This window comes from Phocoena sinus, chromosome 8 (assembly GCF_008692025.1).
Source record: "Phocoena sinus isolate mPhoSin1 chromosome 8, mPhoSin1.pri, whole genome shotgun sequence".
Taxonomy (NCBI): domain Eukaryota; kingdom Metazoa; phylum Chordata; class Mammalia; order Artiodactyla; family Phocoenidae; genus Phocoena; species Phocoena sinus.
This window is the reverse complement of record NC_045770.1, coordinates 31,674,043-31,686,495: the sequence shown is the minus strand read 5'-3', so window position 1 is coordinate 31,686,495 and position 12,453 is coordinate 31,674,043. Positions and strand designations below refer to the sequence as shown.

Here is a 12,453-nt window from a genome sequence, read left to right as displayed (position 1 = left end):
AGATAGAGAAAGGAAGCACATTAACAAGATTAATGTATCTCTGATGGACTTTTTTTTTTTTTTTTTTTTTTTTTTTTTTGCGGTACGCGGGCCTCTCACTGCTGTGGCCTCTCCCGTTGAGGAGCACAGGCTCCAGACGCACAGGCTCAGCGGCCATGGCTCACGGGCCCAGCCACTCCGCGGCATATGGGATCTTCCCAGACCGGGACACGAACCCGTGTCCCCTGCATCAGCAGGCAGACTCTCAACCACTGCGCCACCAGGGAAGCCCTCTGATGGACTTTTTAACATATTACTATAAAGGAAAGATATTTTTCATTTAAATAAAACTTTATCATCAGAACAAGGTAGCACCATCAAAATTATAGTTATATAGCTCTTAGAAGAAATAAAGCAATTTAAGGGTATGTTTTACGCAGACTGTTTTCATTTTGTTGTTACTGAGTACTAGATGGCGTATGCGTATATAATTTCACATATGAATTAAAGACTACCAAAAAAAAGAAACCTTATTAATAAGAAAGGTTAAAGTCCGGGAATGGGCCATCCATCATTTTGTTGTTGCCATAGATCAGCTCTCCCCCACCCCCTTCCCGCCCAATGGGCAAAATGCTGCTACTTATAAAATTCTTCATTCTAAAGAATTTTTCTAAATCTTATTCTCACTCTTACTCTGGGTGATGGGTCCTAGACAGAATAGTTTCCTTTAAAGGTAACTTCTTTATTTCTTCTTTACCACCTACTGTGTTGTCTTTTCTTTTGTTGAAGTGACAGACCTGCTCTATTCTTATACTAATGGTGTGTTTTCTAAGATTTTTTGGTTTTGTTTTTTAGCAATCAGTTAAATTCAGTATATCTTAAGCCTTTTGGCTTCCTGTGAACTTCTTCCATTGATAGTTTCTCTTATCACTGAAGCATCAAATTATATTTTTCCTGCTTCATCTAATATTCAGAAGTAAAGAACCTACCTGACCAATATCCAGTTTTATTTGAACCCTGACACCTAAAGTCTTACTGTCCTATCCTCAATGCTGTTTAACACTTCTGAGGTTTCCGTTTGTTATGTGGCGACTCCGTTGGCTCCTGTCCTCAGTCTGCTTCTTCTTGGGCTAGCTTGGGAATTCTGTGCTATGGTGATATGTCTGGATACAATTTGTAAGTCAGCCTACACAGCCAAACCATGCGGCTTAAAGTAATTTTTATCCATCTTATTTTTCACTCTTAGGCAATGCGGAATATCAATCCCAGCACAGCAAATTCTCCAAAATGTCAGGTAGGCTCTTATCTGATGTTTTAGCATTGAAAACAGATATTAAATTAGGAAAGAGGAAAACTTGTGCTCCAGGGGCCTGTCCTCACTGAAGATTAGCCCAGAGTAACTTTGAGGCATCTTTCTACCATGATACTTAAGTTAACATTGCTGTTCCCAGAAAGTTTACACTATCTGCTCCCTCCCCACTCCTCCCAGAGTAGTATTCAAAACTCCATTGAGGTCTTTTTTTTCCCCACATTTGATATGTAGTATATACACCCTGTCAGCCTTGAAGTGTGCCTGATTTTTTATTTGCATAGCCTAAAATAGTACTTACAATGATTTATAGAGATTAATAATTTGAACAGTAACAAAGGTAGTACAGGTTATTTACTTGGGTAGGCTACTCTAGGAAATCTTATTAAGAATTATAATCATACTACTAGGAAAGGAAAAGGTTCTTTTAGTGAACACTCCAAAGAAAGAATATTAAAATTATCAGAAGAGCAAAGGATCTACCTGAGTACTGTTTTGGGTTTCTTTGTTGGCTTTTATCAGCATTCCTCCCTGGTGAACCCAAAGGAACACTGGTTGTGAAGGTACCTTATTTAGATGGAAAGATTGTGGCCATTTTTTCCTTCTATAACATAGGCACTTTTCTGACTCATGGAAAGAATCTCATTCTTGAAACCAAAGAGATTCTGTTTGTTCAGGGTTCACAGATTTGAAGGAATTAGGAGCTGGGGGATTATTGCACTTTTCTCAGATTGCCAGAAGCAACCATGAAACACCTCATATTCTGTGGAGCTCTTCTGCACTAGGCTAACAAGTGCATTGTGTTAGAATGAGCTGTGGAAGTGTGGGAATTGGCAGAACTCCACTCGTTTTAGATACTGTTAACTGGTCCATTTGGAGCACCAGATAGAATCTTCATAGAGACCAGTTTACTTTGTGAGAGGAAAAACTCTATGCATTGTCTCTCTCATAAATGCCTCCTTTAATCAAGAAATCCAGGGAATAACTAATGAACGTCATCTTTGCTAAAGCAGAGCAGACATTCTTACAATGAGGACCTCTAATACCACATTTGACTGGGAAGAGCACTGTAGCATTGGATCTTTATATAAAGTGAAGACATTTTTCCTTGCTTTTTCTCTGAAGTGTTTCTTTTATTTGTAATAAATGAAGTAGAAACATAGGAGCAAAAATTAATTCAAATGAGATTTGGAATCAAGCAAAAGGTTCTCCATGTTAAAGTGTTTTGAAATTGTTTCCTTTTTTTTTTTTCCACTAAGATCTTAAACTTTAAATTTGATAAGTAATTAAATACCTTCAGGTCTTTATTTCTTACATCAGTGTAAGTGTAAACAGTTGCTCATTAAAATTATCAGGAGTTTTTAGATACTTCTTTTAGTAGTAAAGCTTCAGAAAAGTTAAGGTTTGTAAATTGAATTTCTATTAAATTTGTATGGTATTAAAATTACAGAGTTGATTCCTTAGATTTGTCTAAGCCAGAGCAGGAAACCTGAAAGAGATAGGTTTTATAAAAGGTTTTTTAAATTTAACTTTGCATATGTGGATAAAAGAATACTGCCTTGTCATATAAGATTCAGTTGTCAATGTATTTACCTGGCACAATTGTGAAAATGTATGAAATTCCAGTATAGGGCTAAATTTGGAGTTGCTCAAATACCCAGAATATGGTTGTATTTGTATCAAGCAAGTATCTGTGTTTTTCTCATCCTACGTATTTTCTAGATTATCTTAAGGTAGGTGCCAGGAAAGATTCCACAAAGAAGGGTCATATCTTAAGTGAAGATGCCTCTAAATAAGGTTACCAGGATAATCAAGAAAGCCAGAAAGAGCTTTCCAGTCTCAAAAAACAGGAATAATGAAGAAAAAGGGATGGATCCATTCAATACTTGAGCGCAAGGCACTCCTGTTCAGTGCTGTGGGGGGTTTGGGTTCTGTTTGTTGTTTGTTTTTACTTTTCTAATAGAAATCAGTGCAGATAAGTTAACAAGCAACATGAAACCAGTGGCATTGTTTTGTAATTATATACCACATTTGCTGTGGGAAGGTACCAGACTTCAGAATGTTCACAAATTACTTGTTTCAAAAGCTATTCTTAAGTACTTCTGCATAGGATTAACAAAACCTGTCTATTGTAGAATTTCCTGGTCTTATAAACTACTGTCAGTATGGGTGAGGTTAATACAAAATTCTGAAAAATTGAGACAACTTTAAAGGGGTTAGTATATTTTCTTAGTTAAAAATGGAAATTATTGCCTTAATTTGTTAGGGTTTGTTGGCAGAATTTTGGAAAACTTTGTCCTCATAGAGCTTTAAATTTTTAAATTTCATTTTGATTATTCACTATTTTTCTTTCTAAAGCAATTTCTGGTCTCAGAAAAAAAAAAAAAAACTTTTTAAAAGTATAAACATCGTCTTTGCTCCATGAGATTGAACATGTATGGAGTGCTCAATTTTCTCTGTATAACTCTTAGTAATACATCAGTTTCTCCTCTGTGACTGGAGGGAGACCTTTGAGAGAGTGGGTTAGGAATGCATCCCAGCTTCTGTTTCAAAGTCTTTTGAAACTAACACTTTGAGGAAAGATAGTTCCCCCTGAGTGTGAATGTTTTTACCTTCTCTTATGCTTAAGATTGTGGTTCTTAGTACCTGCGGTTCCCTAATACCTATGAGATCAAGCCTAAACTCTGCATGGTCTGTGGTCAGTAGCCTTCTTTCTCTCTCTCAGTTCTGGTTAAGCCAATTACCTTCCTTCAGCCAAGTGCACTCCTCTGTCTTGTTGCCATGATTCCACTCATGAGCTTTTCCCCATAAGGAGTACCTGACTTTTCCCCTTCCCTTTTACTGATTAAGATTCTCCATTTCCTTCATAAGGCATAGGTCAAAACGCATCCCCAAGTGCCCTCATCAGAATGCTTGAAACGACCCAGAAAATAGAAACAAGACTGCTGTGTATAGATAGCTTATCTCTGAGCAAATAATTGCTTTACTCTTCATAGAAATTACAGCTATAAATTTTTTGCAACTAATGAATATTGTGTAGTCGCCATTCCTTATGGATAGTAATAAATACACACCAGGGTCAGTTACTGGGTTAATGCTGGATAAAACCCACAGTATTAATGTTGAGGATATTGTACTACACTGGTAGCCCGAAATGGTGAAGAGATTCAGATGTCCATAGTTTTAGTCAAATAGAGCAAAATAGTACAGGACCCCTGTTCAGAGCCATGTGAAAATAATCACCACAGTTTTTTTTTTTTTTCTGAATTTAATAATAGCAAAGTTTTGGCTTTTTTTTCCCCTCCAAACTCTCTTTTATGTTAGCAGATACTAGAAAAGCTTTTTCAGAATCCAATTAATACCTTTTCCAAGTTTATCTCTCTTCTTTTTGAAGTCCTAATATTGAATAAATCATAGATTCTAATGATTCTGTGAATCATTCTATGAATTTGAATCATAGATACACATCTTTTTAGTCAAAAAGGTTGTTCTGAAGTTGAAGATACTTTGGCAAATGGCACAAATATTAAAAAACAAAAAGCATTCTAAACATTGGCTAAATGTTTTAATAACTTCCAACATAAATATTCTGTGAATGTTTAAAGCTGTGTTGGAAAATGGGGTATGGCAAGACCTATCTTGAACAGTTGGAAGAAATGGCTTTTTGTTTGTTTGTTTTTAAAATTGTTGACATAAACTGCTATTACTAAGACAAACTGTTTAAATGATGTGTATTTTCAGAGTTATTCTTCATTTCTAAATTTGGATTTCTAGTTCGCTAAACTGACCTACCTTAAATAAATTGATTAGGTTGGAGAGAGAGGAACCTTCATTTGTGTGCCGTATATTATCCAGAAATGAAACACTCTTACATGGTATTTGCTGAAGATAAAATTGCTTTAAGAAAGTAAAGTTGACATTAGCTTTACAGAATTTTCTATAAATGGAATCATAACTTTTTCACCTTAGCATGATTATTTTGAGATTCATTCATGTTGTATTTATAGTTCGTTCCTTTTTATTGCTAAGTAGTATTCCATTGTAGGGATATACTACAATTGTTTATCTGTTCACCTACTGATAGATATTTGACTTGTTTCTAAATTTTGACTTGTGTAGACATATGCTTCCATGTCTCTTGGATACTCTAAAGAATTTAATAACCTAGAGATATTCTAAATGTTTCCAGACTACTGACTTCTTCTACTGCCTTTCTCCTTATTTTTCTAAATGATGTGAACCAAAGCATCAGTTTTATATGGAGCCAAAATACTTTACTACCAGATATATATTATCTTAAAGTATCTTTTTTACCCTATGAGAAATGATACTCCTATTTAAATGAGAGAAAGGAAATACAAAAAGGACCAATGGCTCATGGCTGGATCCTGAGTCCATAAAAATCCACTATGTGAACCAGGCAAATCATGTTTTCCTTTATAAACCATCCTGGAAAGTTCCCTCCAGACCAAGCTGGGACCATCAGTTTTACTTATAGTTGCAGATAGCTCTGACTCCACATGCGTCCCAGATTAGCTAAGATTTACAAGCTCAATGGGAAAAGCCACCACATTTTTGTATTATTACAGAAGAAAATGAGCTAAAAATATTTGCTTCCTTTAGAAAAAGTCAAATACTCTAAAAGAACTGTTTGACCTTTGAAATACAGAAGCATGATAAATTTTGGCTGAATTTCCTATAACTTGCTTACTTCTCCATTTTTGAAAGTCTCTCAAACTGTTTATTCTGACTACCTTTGGGAAAAAGAGAAGCTTAACGAACTTGTATTTTTAGCTCAGTATTCTAATATTAGACATTTGTTCAGGATAAAAAACTCCTTAGAGATAGACATAACTTTCAACATGAAGTGTTTCAACTGAAATCAGTTTTTGTAGACAATCCAATTATGTCCCAAGGCTGATTTTTAAAACAGCTATGCCAGATTTACTCAGTTACAAAATGATGTTCATATTCATCCAAAATGTGTTTTGACAAAATTAATTTATTGCAACAGAATGGGTTTATTCTACATAGGTACATGTAGATATATACAGGATTTTTTTTTTTTTTTTTTTTTTTTTGTGGTACATGGGCCTCTCACCGTTGTGGCCTCTTCCGTTGCGGAGCGCAGGCTGACCAGCCATGGCTCACGGGCCTAGCCGCTCCGTGGCATGTGGGATCTTCCCGGACCAGGGCACAAACCTGTGTCCCCTGCGTCGGCAGGCGGACACTCACCCACTGCGCCACCAGGGAAGCCCAGGAATTATTTTTAAATGCATATAATGGAGAAAGTTTATATAAAATATTTTTGATTTAAAAATTCAGATTATTTAACTTCATTTCATACTTATCCATATTAATTATTTTTCTCTAAAATCACTGGCCAAAAGTCTGTACAACTCTGAAACAAATTTTAAATATTTTACTTCTAAAATTATTAATTTTATGCAGTGTGTTCACTTTCACATTTACAATCCTTGGCTAAGGATACAAGGAATTACAAAGCTTACTCACAATGAAACCCATGATTTAACTATTCCTCACTGGCAGCAGGACAGCTTAGGGAGGAGCTCTTTCAGTTAGTTCTGACTCCACATTCACTCTCCTTCAAAGTCTGACTAGGTAAAGCATGGAGTAGATACTTCCGCAGATTTCCACATCTCTATGTGGGGGTGTGTGTGCATGCATGCATGTGTGTGTGTTTATGTGGAAGTGGATGTTACTGTTTTTATATTCAGTTGAACTCTGAACTTATTGATATATGTTAAGAGGAGGGGGAAGTTGGCCTGTTTTCCTACAAAATACATATGGTTTTCCTCCCCAATTTTTGACAATTTCCTTAAAATATCAACAGAAATGTTTCATCTTATTGAACCCAGTGAAATAAATTATGTTCACAGATGAAAATATTAACAAAAGAATTAATTGGGATTGACATATATACACTGATGTGTATAAAATGGATGACTAATAAGAAAAGAAAGGAAGGAAGGAAAGAAAGAAGGAAAGAAAAGAAAGATGGAGGAAGGGAAGGAGGAAGGAAGGAAGGGAGGAAGGGAGGGAGGGAGGGAGAAGGAAGGAAGGACGAACGAACGAATGCCCTGGGGCGGGGGCTACCAAGTAGTCAAGTTTAGTTAAAGTAATTTTGTTCCTAACAAATACTGAGCTATGTAAGAATATATACCCATTTTTGGATGATGTATGTGTAAGTTATTATATATCAGTTATACCTCAATAATACTTCAAAAATTACTTCTAATCAACCCTGGTTGGTTGGTGTTGGGGTTCTGTTTGTTTGTTTTTCCTGTAACTAGAAGTTTCAAACCTGAGCTGAATATCCATACCTGGTATATGGGTTCTATAATCTATGTATATGTTATTTATATCATTGGCCTTACCACATTACGTTTGTTTTCATGCCGTATTCTTCACTATTTGGTTGATAATGCTAACACCATCCTACCACCACCACCAGTAAATAAAGTGGCATTTTTTTCCCCTTGTTCCTTTCAAGTTCAGTTTACATGAATCCCTAGGTTAGTTACTCTTAGTCCTGGCTCAAATATGGATTTGATGAGAAGTATTTCCATAGCCTTTCAGGGGGTTGGATGTCTTCTTAGGCAACTTGTAAACATTGGCCTTCTTATTCGCATCTCTAAATTACCTTTCACTGTAAATGTGGATAGTTTGTTCTTTAGTGTCTGCTGACAGTAGAAATTCAGTTGTTAAACGCAGCAAAAAGTAAAAATCTGATAGCTTCAAACAAGCAATGTGGCAGGATTCCAAGTAGCGAGAACATGGAGATTTTGCACATAACAATTAGCTTTAACTTCATAAAACCTTGAAAAAGTGGAAACCATCAAAAGGGGTAAAATAAAAGTTGTAAAAACAATATGAAAATTATAGCCAATTTATTAAGTTATTTCAGTAATGATGTATTTGCTTTGTGCTGCAAGGTTCAAAACTAGGTACACAGAAACATGAGCATGCCTTCCCTAGGCATCAGCCTCACCCAGAGCCTATAATTTTATTCACTTTAAAATGTATTGCTTTTGGGGCTTCCTTGGTGGATAGGGCTCCGTGCTCCCAATGCCGGGGGCCTGAGTTTGATCCCTGGTCAGGGAACTAGATCCCACACGCATGCCGCAACTAAGACCCAGCACAACCAACCAACCAACCAAATAAATAAATATTTTAAAGTAAAATAAAATTTATTGCTTTTAACATCCTTATATTTTAATAGCAACATAAATTCTTCAGCGTATTTAGAAGCTCTTGTTTTATGCTCCAAAATAGTCATTCATTTATTCATTTTGTGCCCTTAAGGGACAGAGAAGAAACAATTACAATATCATGTGGTAAGTGCCAAGATCATGTTACATACATATGCTCAGGGTGTGAAAGACATATTGTCTATCTGTCTAATCCAATCCAATCCGAAGATGGAAATGGGATCATTCTGGAGAATTAACCTAGAGAAGGTAACTGTGTCTTAAATAATAAGAAAGAAAAGTGTTCTAGTCAAGAGTATATGGAAAGACATGGTACCAAGAGAAAACATTTCATATTAAAGACCTGCAGGGAGTGCACTTTGTTTTAAAGTCACTTCTCACTTTGTAAGGTGAAAATGGGGGCAAGGGGCACATCAAAGATAGAAGATAGAGAAAACAAGTAAAATGGATCCCCAGAAGCTGCTAGGAGTGTGGGTTGGCCTAGAACAGGAGACAGCGGGAGGGAATCCATTTTCTGAGACTGGAAGAAAAGTTACAAAGGTGATGAATGAAGATGGCTTTGGGGGAGCAGGAAGAGATGACAGGAGGATCCAGAAAACCACAGATTGTTCCTGATGACCTCAGTGTTCTTATTTAAATGCGAGAGAGCTTGAAAAAGGAAAAGCACTTAAGTGAACAGGGTCTTGAGAGAGTGTGCCAGATTTGGAGTAGTAATCATGAGAATGTGAGAAAAAAGTAACCAAGGACCCAAGAAAAAAAACAAAAAAACAATGAGTGGTACTAAGGAGGGCCCAGCCAAGGCCAAAGACTATTAGTTTATAACAGTCTGGATAGTTGTATGATTTTTCTGTAGCATTTCTTAGCAGTCTCAGTATAGAAATGAAGCAAGCACATTTTTAATATTGATTCATGGTTGGAATTTGCTGTGTTGAAATAAAATTATGTGTGTATCAGGAATCTGAAAGGTAATCATATTTAAAATGATCAGCCCTGCATTTAAACTTGTAGGGAAGGAGAGCCAATAGATTGGAATAGTAGGAGGCAGAAGAAACTGGATGGAAAGAAAAAATACGGTTCCAGAAAGCGGGATGAGTACATGTAAGATTTCTGGGGAAGAAGTTTCTAAACCAGCTCAGGGTGTGACCGAGGAAGTTAATGACTGAAATACAGTGGTAAAGTGGTCAACATCATTGCAATTTAGAGAGCCAGGAATTTCAGCGTTAGATTATTGTATAGATTTTGTGCATGGATGTTGACAGTTCCCGGGTGATAGATGCAGTTGCAATGAAGTGAAACAATGATCATTGTCCCAAACATGAGTAAAGATTGTAGAGGTAGGTTTGGTTTTGGAATAACAAGATCTTGGCTGTGTAAGTGGGTGATTGAGGTAGGTAGGGATGAAGATCACTGGAATACAGAAATTCAAGGAACTCATGTTGAGTGAATCATCTGTGTAATGTATAAGTAATGAGATATAGTGGCATGTCTTAAAATTAATATAATATTGAAATAGTAATGAATATAAATGGTATTTTGATACATTTGCAACAACTAGAGCATGATGTGAAAATGTTTTCTATTGATGAAAAGTCAAAGGTATAGTAAATACTACTGTTTGTTGCCTATATTTATAATTGAAGAAAATGCTAGATTTTAATTATAGGTTAATGAAAATAAAGGTGTAAATTTTTTTCTCCATCCAAGTTCACATACCCTCTGCATTCTGTCATGATCCTCTGGTTAAGAAACCCATTTAAAGGATGGGGTATCTAGGAGGCAGAAACCTGAGTAAAAAGAAGTGGTTGTTGCATAGTCTAGAAGTGGTGGTGCAGAGCTCAGAGAATATCTCCACTGCTTCCGGACCCAGTGGTGACTGGGAGTGAGGATGCTGGAGATGGTGTGTGCCTCAGCGAGCTGGCTTGGCTCAGGAAGGCTGCAGGGGGTGAGGTATGAAGGTGTAAGAGTTGGCCAGAGTGAGGTGAACTAGCCTTGAAGCCCCAGGCAAATATAAAGCTGAGGCCTGGAATGTTTGGAAGCACGTTGAGGCAGCCCTTCTGAAATGATCAGGGTAGTAATGGCCCATAGCTTTTGCTCAGTTTCCAGGTAGAATCTTGCTGAGAAATTGTTGGATGCCCCCGAAGTCAGTTCAAGATTGAAAAACCTGAAGTCAGAATGAGTTACTTGATACCAAAGTGTAAAACAATGCAGGAGGACAGTGAGGAGTGTTGGTGTCTTGGTAAATCACCAAATTTTGTTCATTTGACTTTATTTTTATTACTGGTGCCAAACATATAAAACCATATGAGGGTTGGTGAGTAAAAATAAACTGTAAGAAGAATTCTCTTTTGTAAAGATCATACTTGCCATTCTACCCCAAAGGAGGGATTTAGGAATGTCTGCCAGAAAAGGAAAATACCAAAAGGAAGCTAAGTAGTTAAGTATATATGTTTTGGGGTTAATAAGACTAATTAAACTTTCAGTTTATATAATTTAATGTTTAATCACTTGAAATGGATAGAAGAACCTGGTCCTTCTGATTGGGAAACTCATTAACTTTTAGATGTTAATACTTCAGCTTTATACGTACAAGTTTATTACTTTAAACCTAACGATAACTTTGTTAATCAACAGATTGATTCTGTTTATTTGTGTTGATTTTTTTCTAGGAATTAGCTCTCCGTAGCCAGTTACCAACACTGGAGCAGGATGGTGGGACTCAAAATCCAGTATCTTCTCCTGGGATGTCTCAGGAATTGAGAACAATGACGACCAATAGCTCCGATCCCTTTCTTAACAGGTTGGTAAGAGTTGCTACTGGCCAACATCTGAAAAAGATCATAGTTTTAAGGTGATTCTCCTTAGTACTTGTAATAAGCTGTTTGAACATCTTTGTGGGCCAAAAACCATAGCTGTAAATGAATCTCTCCATAAATGGCTAGTACAATAAAACTTGAGGATTAAAAGCTGGCTCGTGTGAGAGGAAATGAGCTGTTCAGACTTGTAGAGGGGATACTTATTCACAGTCACGTGTTTGCTTGTGCCTATACTGTTGAAAAACAGTTACTTGCAGAATCATGAAGGAACATGTGAATGCCTTTCTATAAAAGCAAATGAACTGAATCTTAAGCCTACTTAGGGCTGCATTGTAAGGATCATTAGAAGGAATTTTCCACATAAGTGTTCAGCCTGAGAAGTTTCACTGCAGGAGCACTGTAAGGCCTCATGTTCTTAAGGGCTATAGGTCAAGGAGATAAAAGTAAGGTTGTGCCTCTTTCAAATAATGTATTAATATTAAAGAGTATTGAAAATAACATAGTTTAAGGATGATTTGTAGGGAGGGCTATGTTGAAAACTGCAAGCTGAGACAGAACATATTCTTTGCCTAGAAGGCCGTTTAAAATTAAGATTTGACTACAATTCTTTCTTCTAGATTGTCAAATATTTATGGAGTTTCAGCTTTTAAAGTAAGGAACAAATGCTTTCTGGTCTTTGCTTTTGTTTTTTTTTAACCAATTTTAAACAGTGTACTTTTTAAAACATTTAAAGGTGTGTTTGTTTAAGAAGGCTATAATGCTACCCTTTCAGTTCTCACCAATTGAATTGAAAACATCCTGATCCTAAGAAAAACAAAACACCTTGTCATACCAAAATATTTAGTACAATAGAATTTTCTGTCATTTGCTCTGTCTTAAGGTTAGTTAGTGCTGGTGCCCTAATTGGTAAGTTTGGTTTCAAAGGCCATCTAAAGGGTATTTAAGTTTGTATTTACTCTTCTGATATATGCAGTTTAAAGTTCTGCCAAAAATTGAGTATATTTATATAAGACTGTAGTTCTAAGCTTAAACTGAGGTTAATTAGGAAAGGTCATAGCCACAGAACTTTCTTTTCCACAAAGGAAATTTCAGATCAATATAATTCCAGTACCCGTCGTAT

At 36.3% G+C, this 12,453-nt stretch overlaps 1 protein-coding gene across 12 annotated transcripts in view; it reads left to right on the top strand.

Moving 5' to 3' along the window:
- The window catches only part of YAP1 (Yes1 associated transcriptional regulator), a 111,024-nt gene that overhangs the window by 90,637 nt on the left and 7,934 nt on the right, over positions 1 to 12,453 (top strand). For 6 of the 12 annotated variants that reach the window (XM_032640360.1, XM_032640359.1, XM_032640354.1 and 3 more), the window contains 2 exons: positions 1,226 to 1,273; positions 11,187 to 11,317. In XM_032640360.1, coding sequence (XP_032496251.1) covers positions 1,226 to 1,273; positions 11,187 to 11,317 — 179 coding nt within the window. The remainder of the gene's footprint in view (positions 1 to 1,225; positions 1,274 to 11,186; positions 11,318 to 12,453) is intronic. The other 6 variants (XM_032640362.1, XM_032640361.1, XM_032640358.1 and 3 more) reach the window with 1 other exon arrangement.